This window comes from Centroberyx affinis, unplaced genomic scaffold (assembly GCF_046629955.1).
Source record: "Centroberyx affinis isolate AG114_WGS23_722 - 3 ecotype Tasmania unplaced genomic scaffold, CSIRO-AGI_Caff_v1 ptg003709l_1, whole genome shotgun sequence".
In the NCBI taxonomy this organism is placed as follows: domain Eukaryota; kingdom Metazoa; phylum Chordata; class Actinopteri; order Beryciformes; family Berycidae; genus Centroberyx; species Centroberyx affinis.
The window spans coordinates 30,196-47,484 of NW_027281599.1; the positions used below are offsets into that span (position 1 = coordinate 30,196).

General features: G+C 42.4%; 1 protein-coding gene across 1 annotated transcript; it reads left to right on the plus strand.

Annotated features, from left to right (window-relative positions):
• Positions 1-351: 351 nt before the first annotated feature.
• On the plus strand, positions 352-16,273 carry LOC139662105 (apolipoprotein B-100-like). The gene is made up of 29 exons (XM_071540702.1): positions 352-406; positions 1,231-1,263; positions 1,490-1,602; positions 1,701-1,846; positions 1,979-2,126; positions 2,302-2,454; positions 2,953-3,077; positions 3,196-3,281; positions 3,391-3,838; positions 3,962-4,076; positions 4,163-4,309; positions 4,396-4,607; positions 4,746-4,941; positions 5,040-5,219; positions 5,310-5,513; positions 5,658-5,825; positions 5,955-6,160; positions 6,254-6,436; positions 6,536-6,666; positions 6,782-6,989; positions 7,087-7,259; positions 7,408-7,565; positions 7,658-7,767; positions 7,854-8,227; positions 8,416-14,445; positions 14,564-14,675; positions 14,792-14,815; positions 14,958-15,144; positions 15,278-16,273. The coding sequence occupies exons 1-29, from the start codon at positions 352-354 to the stop codon at positions 16,271-16,273; spliced, it is 11,421 nt and encodes a 3,806-aa protein (XP_071396803.1).
• The last annotated feature ends 1,016 nt before the right edge of the window (positions 16,274-17,289 follow it).

Below are 17,289 nucleotides of genomic sequence, written 5' to 3' on the forward strand. Positions count from 1 at the left end.
TAGCTTAATCAATCTGAATATCTTAGCCACAGTTCTGCAAACACTTAAACATCCATTATATGCAGTTTTTAATGCAGTAAATGGAAGAAATCTTTAACACTTCACTACACAAAATTGACCAGTTTGTTAACCCGCTGCTTTAGGCCATGAGTAGCTTTTGCAAACCCTTTTGCCTTTGTCCTTCCACACAGGAGGGCGGAGTGGACTTTGAGCCTTCAAAGTACTGTCTGTGCCTTCCAGTCCCTGTGGATGAGCCCTGCTGAAGGTATAAAAGTCCCATGCTAAATCTGAGGAATCAGTCTCGTCCGAGTACTCGCCAACCCCAAAGGAGAGAGCTTCAGCGAACCCATCATGGGGGACTCAAAGCTCTGCCTTTTGCTGCTCCTGAGCACCTTTGCCTTGTCTTGTGAGTACTGCTTACAGTCTTGCTGTAGAAAATAATTTCTTTAGCGTTCAATTTAGCTTTACACTTTTGTGATGGATAAGTGTTTTGTTAAAAATGCTGTAAATCATTTCTAAAGTTTTTAACAAACATTTTTGAGTACTTACTAATTAATATTTTTAAAAACATAAAAAGCATCAGTGGTGGAAAGAATATTTGAAGTTAAAGTACTAGTGTAAAAGTTACTGAGTTGCTTTTTAGAAAAGAGAACATTGTTTGATGTGATCTTTCCCATGCAATTCTAAAAGGACAAGAGGACAATGTTCAAACTATATTCTTTAAATTGGAAAAATTGGAAATTACAAAATAAAGTGCACAAACAAAGTAAAGCCACATTACACTTCTCTTCTTTGCTGACTGAAAAGGGCTCCACAATTTGTACAAAATTAAGAAAATTGTAAGTAAATTGTAAATTAGTTTATCTTGCTTATGGAGAGCTACAAAATGTTCACTCTGTAATGGATGTAATTCAAAATGTAGTGAAGCGCAATACCTATGTACTGAAGTAAAAGTAAAATTACTACTTTAAAAAATACACAAAAAAGCTACTCGATTACGGTAACGTGAGTAAATGTATTGAGTTACTTAGACCCTTGAAAAGCAAACATAAAGGGTAAATGTTAGCAATCTAAAATGTGTGGAGACATGCCATGCTAATCATCAGGACTTAGAACCAAAGGATTAGGGTACTCAGTGAACTATCATTTTTATTTAATTGACATTTGAATTAATTTCAGTTGCATTACCTTACACTTAGAATGAAAATGACCTCACTTTTTTCTTAACAGCTGCCCAAGATGGAGATCAACCAACCTGTTTACGTAAGTTCCAACATTGCTTGTACCATTACATGCTGTTTGTCAACAGAAGAGGCTATGTATTCTTGCACTATACACCACAAAGTTAAAAGCCACACCTATTCCAATTTTATGGAAATGCATTTCAGAAATGTAACTTTTTGACATCCAGTCGAAGCAGTCACAACAGTTTTATGGGATTCATTAAATCACTATTAGATCCCTTCTTGATGTCTATTCTCTATTCTAGTGGCCAAAAGGTACAAGACCCTGCACAAGTATGAATACCAGTATGAAGCCGAGTCTATGAATGCCATCAACGGAGCCTCACAGCTTCAGAATGGACCCAAGGCCTCTTGCAAGGTACAAGATCTTTCACCACCATCCTTAGTTGTCCAGTATTCCTTTTGCAATATGATGATAGTCAGAGGTGAGAAAGAAATATTTACCTTCTGCAACAGGTTGAAATTGAAGTGCCTCAGACGTGTAGCTTCATCATCCGCACCACTGGCTGTAGCCTGAGTGAGGTGGTCGACATGGATGCAGATGGCAACCCTGTGGTCAGACCTGCACCCAGCTCTGATGCCTTTGCTGCTGAAATGGAGCAGTAAGTCACACTGTAACGAGATTATATGAAACTTAGGCTTCATAAAGGCAACTTCATTGCTACTCTGACATTTTTTTTTAATTGTGCACTTGCAACAAACTGTATTAAAATGTCCTCCATTACCTCTTTTAGATATCCTCTGAAGGTTGTGGTTGAGGGTGTGTATGATGTGAAGCTGTTCCCTGAGGAGGGTGAGACAACAACCATCCTGAACTTCAAGAGGGGTATTATCTCTGCTCTGGCCGTGCCTCTGCTGGAGGAAGAGAAGAACAAGAATATGGTACATTTATTTACCTAGAAAATGCTCCTCAAATTATCAAGACTACTGACATCCTTGAAATGTATTTGTATGCATATCAATACCACTGTGAAGCATCATATCTGATATTTACAGTAAGAAAAAATGTTCTATGCAATATTATGAATATTAATTTCGCTCCAATCATCTATTTCAGCCCACCATCCATGGCATGTGCAAGACCCAATACTCTGTCAATGCTAGAGAGGACATTGCTACCGACATCAGCCTGACCAGGGATCTGTCCAGGTGCGACAAATTTGTCCCCATGAGAGACCACACCAGCCCCTTGGCCCTTATCTCCGGCATGGTAAGACATCCAAGTGCTATAGTTGATCAAAACATCAAAATATCAAAACATGTTATCATGACATTTTCATAAAAAATAAATTTACACTTTGCTACTCTTCATTGCTGATTGAGAAAACACAGTAATGATTCAACCTATACCCTGTTCATGAGAGCTTTTACATTTGCTACATTTGTCACTCTAAATACCCGGTGTCAGGTAGTCTTTCCAGGGAAAAATCCTCCGTCGCACAGAAAGTGATGTGTTTTCTGTTACAATGAGCAGTTTATTTGGAATAAGTAGAGGATTAGAAATGGGTAATTAACATGAGCAGTGATAGCCACCATGGCTAAACAGACAAATAAAGAGTGCTACCAACAGAAACACAAACTAGTGATTTCTGAGAAGTGCAGTGCAATGACCGCTTATCACCAAAAATGTTGCCAAAAAAACCCAACAAGAATCTTGTGGATTACCACTTCCATTTCAAATAATCCAGAAAATTCTGTCCTTTTTCAGCACTACCCTCTTGCCCAGCTGGTCAGGAGCTCTCAAACCTGCAACTACCAGTTTGACAATGCAAACAAGCACATGACCTCTGGGTCCTGCACTGAGAACCACATCCTGGTGCCCTTCTCTCACAAGTAAGTCAAACCTCATACTGCTCTCTAAAATTATACCTTGTTCCACTGAGTGCTTGTACTGATATGTCTTGCCCAGGAGTTCTGTAGTTTTTCTCAACCCTGTATTGTCTGCCCATAGGGGAGAATATGGAATTACCAATGTTGGCAAGCAAGAACTGACTCTGCTGGGAGTTTCTGCTCACAATGATAGAGTATTTGACTACAGTAAGCACCTCCTTTCATTTATCTTTTTATTTATGGTTTAATTTTTTTTTTCAAATTGTTGCTGAAAGCTACGATTGCCTCATTCCAACTGTGCTTTTGTGTATCATAGGTGAGGCCGATGTCAAGGGTCTGCACATGGAGGCTGCTGAGGACAAGAGTGTTATCCAGGATAAGGATGCTGGTCTGGCTCTCCTGACAGAACTGGCCACTCTGCCCGAGACTGAGGGCGAAAGGAGGGCCCACCTCTTCCACAAGTTTGTTATGATGGTCCGTGGGATGAAGACTCAGACCCTGAGCAGTGTCATTCCCGAGGCCCTTGAAGTGTCCCGTGCCCTGACCTTCCAGGTTCTGGCCCAGTGTGGTACCCCTGAGTGCAGCAGCGCCATCATGCAGATCCTCAGGACCTTCGACAGCTCCTCACTTGAGGTTGATGCCACTGTGTTCGCTATGGGACTGGTGTCCAACCCCTCTGCCCTTCTGATCAATGACATGCTTGAGATGGCCAAATACAAGCCCAGCAAGCCCATCATGTATGCCCTGAGCAATGTTGTTAAGAGGTGAGTTAAGGTGACCTAACATTCCAGGCAGAATAATAACTTGTTCTATTTTAGACCCTTTTCTCTATATGTAAAATAAGCTACACATGCTTTAACATTTAATTATATGTTTCCTTTCAACAGGTTCTACAAGGCTGAAGGAGAACTGATCCCTGAGATTCATTCTGTTGCCGAGTTCATGGCTGATCAGTTGGGTGACTGCTCTGGTTACATGGATGAGACTTTCATGACTTTGAGGGTGGGTATCGCTCAAAAATTAAATCTCAAAATTTAAACGAACTGCAGGATAAATGAGTAGAATAATTATCTGTCCTTTGATTTTAGGTTATTGGAAACATGGGTGCAGCCATGGGAGCTGCCGGTCCTGCTCTGAGGGCCGCTGTGATCCAGTGTGTGAACCAGCCTGCTGCTTCCCTGGCTGTCCAGCAGGCTGCCATCCAGGTCTACAGGCTGACTCCAGTCCCTGAGGAGGCAAGTCAACTGTTTAACAGAATATTTTAAATATTATTTACTATGTTAATTTCATTCTTAATGAGAGATATATTTTTTGGTCACAGGGTAGAGAGGTTCTCATGCAGGTCCTTCTGGACAGCGCTAGCCCCCTGCAGAAGCGTGTTGCTGCATATCTGGTACTGATGAAGGACCCTCAGCCAAGTGAACTGGCCCAGCTGGCTGCTGCCCTGCCCAGTGAGCAGGACCAACAGGCCAAGAGCTTTGTCATCTCCCACATTACCAACATTTTGTCCTCAACTGACCCCAAGACCCAAGAGTAAGTGAAACATCTTAACATGACATTTGCTGCATTAGCTAATAAGGTAAATGATAAGACCTCTTTTTATTCATTTTATTTTATGCTCACCATCACTGGTTTAATCATAACCTCTTTGTCTGTCTTTCTTTCCTACAGACTGAGGCAGAAGATTCTTGAAGCCCTGCAGGGTAATGAGATTGGAACCGTCATGGACCCCATCAAGTTCTCTCGCAACTACAAGATGGGCTCCTTGGAGGGCAACATGATCTTTGAGGGTACCAGCTACCTGCCCAAGGAGGTCATGCTTGAAATGACCCTGAAGGCATTCGGCTATGACATTGACATGATGGAGGTAAAACATTTGGCAATTTCAATCCAAATTATCCTGTGAGACAATTTTCCATGTGTTCAGTTGTGATTATAACAGTTCAAAATTGGTCACCCTTTAAGATCGGAATGGAGGGCAAAGGATTTGAGCCAACTGTTGAAGCCCTGTTTGGAGAGACTGGATTCTTCCCTGACACCGCCCTGAAGACCATGTACTTCGTCGCTGACAACATGCCCCTCAGTGTCAACGAGGTCCTGAAGAACATGCTGCCCGCTCTGAAGAAGGACAGGATGAAGAGACAGGTATTCAGAACAATGCTTTTTACTTTCTAATTGTGAAGATCAATTTTAACATAAGGAAACAGTTTTGTAATACAGTATTCACATTTATAGGCTTCCCAGAGCCTGATGAGGGAAATCGGGCGCAACCTCAACAAACTGGTGAGGGATCTGAAGACCAAACAATCTCCAGAGGCAATGGTTTATCTGAGACTGCTAGGAAATGAGCTGGGATACCTGAGGACCAATGAAATGGAGGAGATGGCCTACTCTGCTGCCATGATGATTGACAGCATGTTCAAGATGTTCCCAACTGATGTAAGCATAAGCAGAAACAGAAAAAACACCATGCCCTCATACTTAGCAGTTATTTTCATTAAACACAGAGAGAGCATTATATTTGAGTAACGAAAGTGCATGTTTAACATTTGCATTGTATTTGTGTACTTGTATCTGCCACAGCTGATGAAGGGACTGATGACTAAGGCTGACAACACAATCTTTGCCCACTACATCTTCATGGACAATGAATTCTTCCTGCCCACTGCCACCGGTGTGCCTCTGAGGATTGCCCTGTCTGGTACCTTCACCCCTGGGATCAAGGGTGGATTTAAGATTGCTCGTGACATGGTAAACCTTCATTTTTTAAATGATTTACATAAGTGTGTTTAACATTCAGATATACTGTAAGTTTACCATCTGGTACAGTATCTCTGTTGGGTTGACAGCTCACTTCCCTCCCCCTATGTTTCTGCACAGAGCGAGGTTACCTTCATGCCCTCTGCTGGCATTGAGTTTGTGACTCAGGTTGGCTCCCACATCCCTGAATACATTAAGTCTGGACTGGAAATGCACACCAGCCTTTTCCATGAGAGTGGGCTGAGTGCCAAGGTCTCCATGGCAAGTGACAATGTCAAGCTGACCATCCCTGCTCCCAGGAACCCTACTAAACTCATCAGCATCACGTAAGCCTGAGTAGAACTTTTATGCAAATATTTGAGGGGCTGTTATACCTGTGATTGCAACATTCTTGATTTCTACGTTCATTTCAAATATAGAAACACCCTGGTGGCAGTGACTGGAACTGAGGTAAAGACTATCCCCCCTATGGTGAACGACAAGGTTGATGTTAGTGAGTGCACTCCCTTCTTTGCTGGAATGAAGTACTGCACTGCCCTGCAGTACACCGATGCTTTCTCTTATGACACGACTCCCTACTTCCCCTTCACTGGAGACAGCAAGTAAGCGAGACCCTCTAATCCACAAACAAATATTAATGTTTTAAAGTAAATTAATTAAGCACATTGATTCATTAATTTAATTCCTATTTACCCTAATAGGATTGCTGTAGAACTCCATCCTACTGGTGAAGTCACTGAATACACTGCCACCATTGCCTATGAGCTCCTCAAGGAGGGAGATGGGGGCCGGCAGAAGGTTGACTCTGTGAAGATGATTCTGAGGGCAGAAGGTAACATATGATTTGGTGAAATCTTATCCTCATCATCACTGGATCCATTTAGTGAAAGACTCAATTGTAGTAATAGTGGAGTCTTTCAATTTTACTGTTTTTTGGCTAACACCAGGTGCGGAGCCCACTGAAGCCAGAGCAATCATGAAGTACAACAGGAGGAAGCATGTCATCACTACTGACATCCAGATCCCTGACTATGATGTGGAGGCTGGATTCAGACTGGGTGTTGTTAGCAACACCAAGGGCAAAGGAACTCACTCCATCTACCTTGACCTTGTAAACAAGAACATCCCTCAGCTCTCCCTGGTTGGCCGTGCCAAGTAAGAAATCAGTCATATCCTTATCAAATAACATAAATAACATAAATATCATCCTTATCATTCAAAATATGCTGACTCATTGGTCTATTTTTCAAAGTCTGAAGGCCATGAAGGAAGCTATGCTGCAAGTCCAACTTCTTGTCCCCATGATCAATGCTGATGCCACAGTCACAGCCAACCTGAAGCGTGATGAGGAATTGGAATTAGAGCTTGAGAGTGACATCAAGCTCCTGGGGGCCACCTCTGACCAGAAAATCACAATGAAATATGGTATTATGTTTTTCCAGTTAATCAATTTTTTCAGAACCTCACATAATCACTTCATAATCACTTAGAATTGCTTACTAGGTAGATGGGTGCATATTTTTTGCTTAGATGAACTTTTCAGGGTTCTATTCATCATTCTTTATTTTTATAGATGACAGCAAGATTGAGGTTGAGGTCAAGTCTGATATGGACTCTGAGATCCTCCTTCCATATTCTGACCTGGTTGACAAGTATGGCAATGATCTTCTTGACATGCGGGTGGGGGAGACTGACATGAAGGTCCGTCACATTCTCGTCAAGTCTGTGGAGGTATGAAACTTGGATTTCACAAATATCTTGACCAACAGAATTTTAGTTTCAAATATGAAGTCAGCATAAAACAAGTACTATTTGTTTCTCAGGCAATAAATAACTACATGGAGAAGTACGCCACTGATATCCCTTACATTCAGAACTTCAGAGTGCCTGATATGCCTGAGATTTCTCTGCCAGAGAAACTGTTCCTGAATGGGTAAGATTAAAAAAATCAAGGGTCATCATTTAATTATGTGCAAATTATTCAAAAAAATAATTTTTTCTTTTTCTTTTTTTAAACAGTGAGGCAAAGATAGTCTACCACTTCAACAACGAGCACTTCACCATTGCTATCCCTCTCCCTCTTGGAGGAAAGTCAACAGAGGAGCTAAACTTCCCACCTGCCTTAACCACACCCCACGTGTCTATGCCCCAGTTTGGACTGGAGATCGTCTCCATGGAGATTCCCATCCCAGAGCTTTTTATCCCTGAGAGCCTTTCTGTGTCTGTGCCACTCTTTGGCAAAGCTGAGTTTTCAACTGTGGTGAAGAGCAACCTCTATGACTTGGAGGCCTCAATGGCTGCCGGCAAAGATGTTGTGGATACACCAAGCTACTCAGCTATGTTTGATGTGAAAGGAACCTCCCCGTTCGATATCCTCTCAATAAAGATGGAAGGTATTTAATAGTGAATATCAATAATGAATTCAGAATTTGTTGCATGATAGTTGCATGATAATTGCTGTTGTTTTTAATAATTGTGTATATCGCATAGTAGCAAATTTTTTTTTTTTTTCTGTGTGCATTGTCTATGCAATTATGAATTATCATCAATTATCTTTTTCTTCCCTTTCTTCTTTTTTTAGGCTCTGGAATGTTGGCCAACACTGATTCTATCAAAGCCCAATTGAAAAGCTCTTTGGTACATAAATTCATTGAAGCCAGTATTACTGTCATTGAGGATGCCACTTTCACAGACAAATTCAATTTGAAATCAAGCAGCAAGATTGAAGCCACAAGTCCCTTCGGTCTCAATATTGCCCTAGAACACACTGGCATGGCTGGCATCAACACTGAAGAAATCTCTGCTGATAGCAACCTTGAGGGAACAGTCAAGGCTGGACCCATCTATGGCAACACAATTTCCACCCAATCTTTTATCATCTTCCCATTCAGGCCAGAGGCAAAGATTGATTCTATTCTGAAGATTGACTCTACAGTCGTTCAGGCCGAGAACACAATTGCAGCAACCTTTGCCAATGGTGAACTCTCTGTTGTGTCCAACACCAATGCTTTCGAAGACATCCTGACCCACACTGCTGAGCTTTCCTTCAAAGACCAGAAGCTGTCACTGAAATGTGATACGAATGCGTTTGCTCTTGGCATGAAGATCCGCAATCAGGCAGAGGCCTCTGCCGGTGCAGGTGAAGTCATCATGAGGATGGAGACCAACGCAGAACAATCTGAAAACCGTATCTACTGTCTGCTTTCTGCCTCCCTTGATGTCAATGGTCTGGCTGCGAGCAGTGATGCCACTGTGAAGCTCCTCGAGAATGAGGCTATTCACAAGGCTACTCTGACAATGAACAAGGACGGTTTGGCTACAAGTGGAACAACCACCCTCCAGAGCCCCCTGACCCTGGAAAACACCTTCAGTGCTGGACTTGATGCCTCAAAGGCTACTCTGTCCATCAACAACAAGGCTGCAGTGTATGACATCAAGGTTGATAATGCCCACACCCTGGCCATGACTCTCTCTAGCTTTGACTTCAACTCAAAGGCTGAAGCCAGTGTCAGTGAGCATGCCTCTTATACTCATGACATCACCATCGACCTGAAGCCCTACACTGCTTCTGCAAATGTAAATAACAACCTGAAAGTGCTGGCCACCAACTTAATAAATGAAGCTCAGCTGAAGGCAGAGCTCTACAAGATGGACCTGACTGGAAGCCTGAAAGCCATCTATGGTGAGGAAGAGATCAAGCACACTTATGAGATGAATTATGCTGACCTGACTGCCAATGCTAAGTGCAGCACCACTGGAAAACTGTTTGGAACTCACATGAGCCACAACACTGAGCTTGAAGTTGTTGGTCTTGCTGCCAGGATCACCAATGATGCCCGCTTCAACTCTCAGCCAATGCGCTTTGACCACACTATCCGTGCCAGCATCATTCCCTTTGACTTCAACCTTGATGCCATCTTTAATGCCGATGGTGACCTGACCATGTACGGAAAGCAGAGTGCCCAGCTCTATGGCAAGTTCCTCCTTAGGGCACAGCCCCTGGCATTTGCAACCTCGCATGAATACAGAGCCTCAGTGAGCCAGCAGCTGGATAATGGTTTCTCCCTGGAGACCACTATTGACAACAAGATGGATACTCTTCTGTCTCCCCAGGAGCAGAAAACCACTCTTAGGATGAAGTCTAAGATGAATGACCATGCCTTTAATCAGGACCTAAGTGTTTACAACACTGCAGAGAGAATCGGAATGGAGGTTTCTGGCACCATCCTCACAAATATTCTCAACACAGCCTCCACAGACAACCAGGAGTTCACCATCGCTGGTTTCCTTAAGTATGATAAGAACACAGATAGTCACATAATTCAGCTCCCTCTAATTGAAAACTTGCCTGCCTTCTTGGAAAGTGTCAAGGTTGTTGTTGTGAGCATTGCAGAAGCATTGCAGAACTACATCAACAATGAGGAAATCAGGGCTACACTTGAGATTATTCCTCAGCATGTGAGTGACTTTGTTGCTCAGCTGAATGTAGAAGGCAAAGCCATTCAGCTAAAGCAATACCTAATTGATTTTACCCAAGACTATGCAATTTCCATGGAGGACCTGGAAGCCTCTCTGATGAACCTGAAGGTTACTGTTGAGAAACTGCTACTTGATCTCACTACTCGCATCCAAAACTTTGTTGATACCATGAAAGACATTATTGTTAGTGGCACCCTGTCTGAAACTGTAATTCAGAAGATCCAGCAACAGTTGAACGCTATTAATGAAGAGTATGACATCAAGGGTATGATTGTTGCTGTGATGGATACCATGAGGGACCTTATCAAGCTGACTGACCTGGAAAAACTGAAGGGTAGCAGCATTGCTTTCCTGCATGATATCGATGCCAATTTTGAAATCAAGGCTAAACTAGAGATGATCATAAGTGATTTGAAGCAGTTCATTGAGACCTTTGACATGTCCACATCTGTTGCCAAGCTGAAGAACTACATTTCCTCTATCAATTTGGAAGCTTACGTTGAGGAACTGGTAGCTAAGATTCCCACAGACATTTTCAGAGAAATAATTGATAATGTTAGGGTTTTGATTCAAGATTTTGACATCCTTGGTAAGATCAACACATTCCATGCCAAGATGAGGGAGTTGATTGTCAAGTTTGAGGTTGACAAGAAGGTTGAGGCCATCTTGGAAAAGCTTGTGGAGCTCATCAAGCAGTTCAGAATTGAGGAAACCATCAACGCTGTAGCTCAGAAACTGAAAGACACAGACATCCCTGCCAAAGTTATGCAAGTTATAGAAGATGGTATCAACTACTTGAAAGCAACTGAGATTAAGCAAATGATTCAACAACTGAATGTGTATCTTGACACTATTGTCCAGAAGCTGAAGTCATTCGATTACAATGTGTTTGTGGATCAGGCCAATCAAATGATTGCTAAGTACACAGCTTATGTGAATGAAATCATCACAGCACTTGAAATCCCCCAGAAACTTGAGGCCACAAGAGATTTCGTCAACTTTGTCTTATCCTCTGTTAGGGGCTTCATGGAGCAACTGAGAGAAATCAAAGTTGCAGAAATGATCAAAACTCTGAAGGACATCATTGACCAGGCTATGCTTAATGACCTAAAGGGATTTGCTGAATATCTGAAACAGACGATTACTGAAATGAATGTCAAAGATGAGATTACCTCTTGCCTGCAGCTAGTGAGCAAGTACTATACTGAGCTCATGTCCGTCATCACTGACATGTTCACCAATATGGTTGCGGTCATTCAGAAAGTGGCTGCTGAGCACAAGATCGTCAGCGAGATTAAGCAGATCATTGAAGGGCTCATTACTGAACTGAAGAAAGCTGAGCTGAACATACCATCCTTCATCTTCCCTCTCACTGACCTTGTTGTGCCTTCTATGAAACTTAGCATGGATAAGCTTCACGAGTTTGAAATCCCAACACAGCTGGACATCCCGGAGTTTACCATCATGAGCTTCTACACTGTGCAAGCCACCACCATCTCTTTTGATGACATTAAGCAGAGAATAATTGATCTTATTGATTTCCTTGTCAACTTTGAGATCAAAATGCTTGATATAGATGCTTTCTTTGGAGACCTGACCATTAACTACCTTCCTGCCATGCCTGAGATAACCTTCCCAGAGATCAGCCTTCCCGAGATCTCTCTCCCAACCATCCCACAGGTCCCTGTGGAAAAGCTTGTTGAGACGCTTCAGCTTCCTGAGATCAAGCTGCCAACCATCCCAACTGACATCATGGTCCCATGCTTTGGTAAACTGTATGGTGAGGTCAAATTCCACACCCCCATCTACACTGTCAAGACTTCTGCTGAGTTACAGAATTCTACTGAAAATGAAATGACCCCTCAGTTCACTGGATTCCTGACTTCCCAGGCCACATCTGATAGTTTTGAAATCCTTAATTACAAACTGGACTCCACTGCTCGTATTGCAGTGCCGAAGATGAGCCGTGTTGTTTTTGCAGAGACCCTAAAGTTCAATCATCCTGCTCTTGGAGTTGAACATCAGGCATCTGTAAGCCTCTATGGTCGATCAGCCCAGGCCCAAGCCAAGACTACAGTGATGGTCACCACTGCACCTTACACTGCTGAATTAGTGAACACAGCCTTTATTGCTATGGAAGGGGGTATGTCTGCCTCTCTTGACACAACTTATAATCACTTGGTGAACCTCCCAATCATCAGTTTCACCAGTGATGCCTCTCTAACCCAGAAGGCAATTGTTCGCCAGGATGGCAACACCCTTAGCCTCACAGTTGACAATGTCGGCAAAGGCAAGTGCAATGCTGAAGAGGGCAGCCACAAGAGCAACCTGCGTTTGACAATCACTCCCAGCCTTGTCACCCTGACTTTCTCTGGTGACACAGACTCTACCATTCTGAAGATGAAACAGCAAATGACTGCTGAATCTGCCATCCTTAGCTACTTCAAGTTTGATGTCCGCAATGAGGTAGAGGGCCTAGCCATTAAGAACAGTCTTGTTGTGGCATCTGGACATGGCAACCTTTATGATCTGAAGGCTGAGCTGAAGGCAAACCATGACACAGAGCTATATGGTGCAGTCAGTGGAGTCCTTTCCAATACATTCAGTGTTGTTGTACGTCCCATTGAGTTTGTCTTTGACTTCCAGAACAAAGGAAATACCAGGGTAAACCTGTTTGAAATTCTGACTGCTAAGATAGATCTGCAGAATGATTACTCAGCCATCTTCAAGCCTGACACCCAACAGATGAACACAATAACTCTGGCCCGTTTCAATCAATACAAAATTTTCTACAACTTCACTGTTGACAATAATGAAAAAGAGGCTGGCATCTTTGTTGCCATGGATGGTGAGGCCAATCTTGACTTCCTGACAAGCCCCATCAGCATTCCAGAGATTGATCTGCCTTTTGTTGACTTCCGTACTCCAGCCATCAGTGATCTGAACTTGTACGAGCAAACTGTATTGAAGCACATCTTGACTACCACTGAGCAGACTGTTGATGTGGATGCTAAGATTGTGTACCAGAAGAGCCAGACTACCCCCCTTGTTAATTTGATGGGTCTAATCCAGATTCCCTCAGAGGGTAACCTGATTACAGATCTGTCCTTCAAGTCTGCCATCATCAATCTGAATGTCAATGCTGGACTGTATGCTGAGGATGATCTTGTGTTCCGTCTGGGAGCAATCACAGCCTCTGTGTTTGAGAGCCTGAAGGCCAAACTTGATGGAACCACCAGTCTGACCACTAAGAGAGGAATCAAGTTGGCCAACTCCCTGTCCCTGGAGAATCGTCACATTGAAGGCACTCATGACAGTACCATCAGTGTGAGCACTGAGACTTTTGAAACCGCTGTTTCTGTGGCTACTGTTGCAAAGATTGCCCTGCCTGTACTCAACCTGGAAGCAAACCAGAATCTGGTTGCGGACACCAAGATCAAAGCAAATGCTGTGTCCACCTTGAAGCTAAAGGGTGATTTCAACATGCCCGTACTCAAGGCTGCCGGAAAGGCAGAGGCAGACCACAGCCTGAAGCTGGAGGGAACCTTTGAGTATGTTTCCATGGAGTCAACCACTAAGGCAAACATTGATGGCACAGTGCTTGAACACTATCTAGCTTTGGGAGTCCTGGACAATGAGGCTACTCTGTACTTGAATGATGATGGACTACGCTCCACATCCAAGGTAATTGCTGATGCCAAACTTACCCATGGTGCGACCAAAATCATTGGCATGGATGTGAATGAGAATCTGGCTGTTGAAGCCTCCCTGAGCCGTGTGTATGCAGTGCTGAAGTTTACTAGCAACAACGAGGCAAATGTGTTCAATTTCAACACCAAGGGAGAGCATGTTGCCCAGGCCACCATTGACCTTGCACCAACCTCTTCCTTGACTGCTGATATTGAGATTGATATGTCTCAGCCAAGTAGCCTGGGTGACTTTATCATCTTTGAGAAGACTGTTGTTGAAATGACAGTACCCAAGCAGAAAATCTCTGCCAATGCCAAGATTGTCACCCCAGTGTACATCACAAACCTGGCAGCTGAAGTGGAGGGTGATGCTCCAGTCTTCAAAGTCACCTTCAAATCCTCTGCTACCTCTGCCATTGTCTTCCTGGAATATGACATGGATGGTGAGTTGCACAAATTCCCATAAATATTTATCTCTTATATACTGTATATTGAGGATGGTTGAGCACCAAATCTTATAAAAATAAAAATAAAAAAAAATAAAAAATTTTCTTTCAATAGCTTCTACCACTGCAAACTTTGAGAATGATGCTCTGAACATGGTTAGCAAGGCTGTCCTGACACACACTGACCTGACCATGGATGTCCATCATGTTATTGCCCAAGCCTTGAGGTAACATTTTGCGTAGAACATTTTAAATGTTATGTTTAATAATTGTTGATATTATTTAAGCTTTCAAGTAATCATCTCATTTCGTGTTTTTTTCTTTCTTTTTCTTTACATTTCAGGAGAAAGCGCCAAGTTGATGACAGGTAAATATATTGTCTATTCAACATTTTTTTTTACAACACATTTTTACAATTTATGTATGTCCATCAAATTTCTTTTATGTTTAACAGTTAACTCAAGAATAGTGATTTCTCATTTGATATGCTTTTTTTTTTTATCTTCCAGCATCTCTCGCCACAACCTGAATGTGGACATCACCAGCCCTACTTTCACTGATGTGAACTTCCGGTATGCTGCTCGCAGAGATGGAATCAGTGCTTCCATCTCCACCCCATCCACTGGCTTCCTGGGCCTTCAATTCCATGGCAGGGTCCCATCTCAGATGAGTGCAAGACTCTATAGTCGTTATGCTGTGAGTATTAGTGAAACCTTTCATTAACATTGTGCCCCACAAGAAGTGAACATCACCTTTTTCATTTCAGGAAAATTAAATACTAAAATCAAAATATAACATAAATAATCTTTTCTTCTCTTCTATTCAACAGTCTGCCCCAGACGTTGATGTTGACATCTTCCTTGTCAGATCGTCTGCTAAGGATGATGATAAGATGAACCTGCAGATTGCCTACAACATGGAGGCACCAAAAGACATGCTCTTTGGACTCAAGAACAGACTCCCTTCCATCACCTCAACATTTACCATGTTTGCTGACAAGTACCAGATCACAAGGAACATGGAGGAGCTGAAGAACTCCATTGTTAACCTTGTCAACGAGGCCTATAACACTGCCATCAACTATGACATTCAAATGAGCCAGCTGTCCATCTTCTTCAGGAACATCATTGGCCAGTACCAAAAGACTGTCCAGGTCTTCCTGGATGCTGCTATCAAGGTCCTGAGGGAGACCCAGTTCAAACTGCCTGGCTCTGAGGAGATGACCACTCTCCCTGAGGTCCTCAAGAAGCTGACCAGCAGCATTGGTGCTATGCTAGAGAAGGTCCTCCAGATTATCTATGAGAACACAGAGGTCTACTACAACTCTCTGGTTGAGATGATCAGCAGTGTCAAATTACGCATGCCAGTTGGTGATGCAATTACTGGGGGCCAGATCTTGGATCAGGTCAAAACATTTTACAAGAACATCTTTGACGAAGCTGTGGACTTTGTGAAAAATATGGAGAGCCTTGACATGATGCTAGTGAAGGTGGGTGAGACCCTGAAGGCTGTCGTTGAGAAATCTCAGGAGTTTGTTGACTCCATCAAGTCTGACTACTTGGATGCAGTGTTCATCAACATCAACGTCCTCTATCGTAACCTTGTCACTGTCATAAGGGATGTCTTTGAACAGATCTCTGCACTAAATATGGAGCAGCTGCACAGTGTCATTGAGTACATCATGGACATGTTCATCTCTGGGGTGGAGCAGTTCAATACCACTGTTTCTGGTTTTCTGCAGCAGGCTTCAGAGGAGGTTCAGGCTTACATGAAAGTTAGTGCAGGAAGGCTTGAGTTTGACCTTCCTTTTCCCTTCCAACAGTGAGAGACATTCACAGTCTATGTGAAACACTACCATCTGTTTAAAAACCATGTTTGGAAGAACTATGGACGATTAGCTCAAAAAGTGTTTTTGAATATATTTATAACAGTCAGTTTAACATGAACACCTTGTTAACTGATAGTTTTATCCTTTTAATGTACATTACTTGTATACCAACATTGAAAATGGAAGCTTTTATTGAGTCTCGCTTCCCTTTGTTTTCAACACGCAGTAGGCAAAGAGTGAAGAGTATCAATAAAGTCCATTAATGCAATCCATGATCATTTGAATGTCTGGTTTATTGCCTAATGATCGTTTTTTTGCTATTCACACCCAATGGTTACATAAATGACAATAACTGGCAAATGAAACTGCATGAGAGAAAGCATATCATTATGTAGTAGTTGAGTGGATCTCACCAAATTAATTATGAGTTAAAAAAAGATTGAACATTTGACTACAGAATGGTACTTTCCAGATAATCAAGATTGTGCAAAATTGCCTAGTCAGACTGCTTATTCAGTCACATAGCAAACCTCTTACAGGATAATTCAGACTTTATAGAAATCTTTCTGATTTACCGCAAAGGGAGTCCTCTCATTCCATCCAAAAACAACTTAACCAATGATTTTGCTTGACACATTGTAAGCAGAATTTGTTAATACTTAGCGATGGTAGTGGAAGTCCACATTCTCAGTGGATGACAGTTATTGGATGAGTATTGTTAAGTAATGGTATGCATTTTCCTCTATATATTGGTCATGTGAGCTACAGTTTCCTAGTTAGCTACTATTCTTCTGTTACATTACCACAGGCCAACTTGACAGGAAAATAACAGGTGATTGTAATAAATCAACAGGTGATTACAATCAAATGCCAATGAGCCACAGCCAATGTGTATATGGTGAAGCACCATATTAGTAGGAAATGCATGTGACATCATTGGAATACTATGAATTCCACTGTAAGACTAATCAATTCTATTCTGCATTTTACACAGAAGTTTCACTGTACAAAAT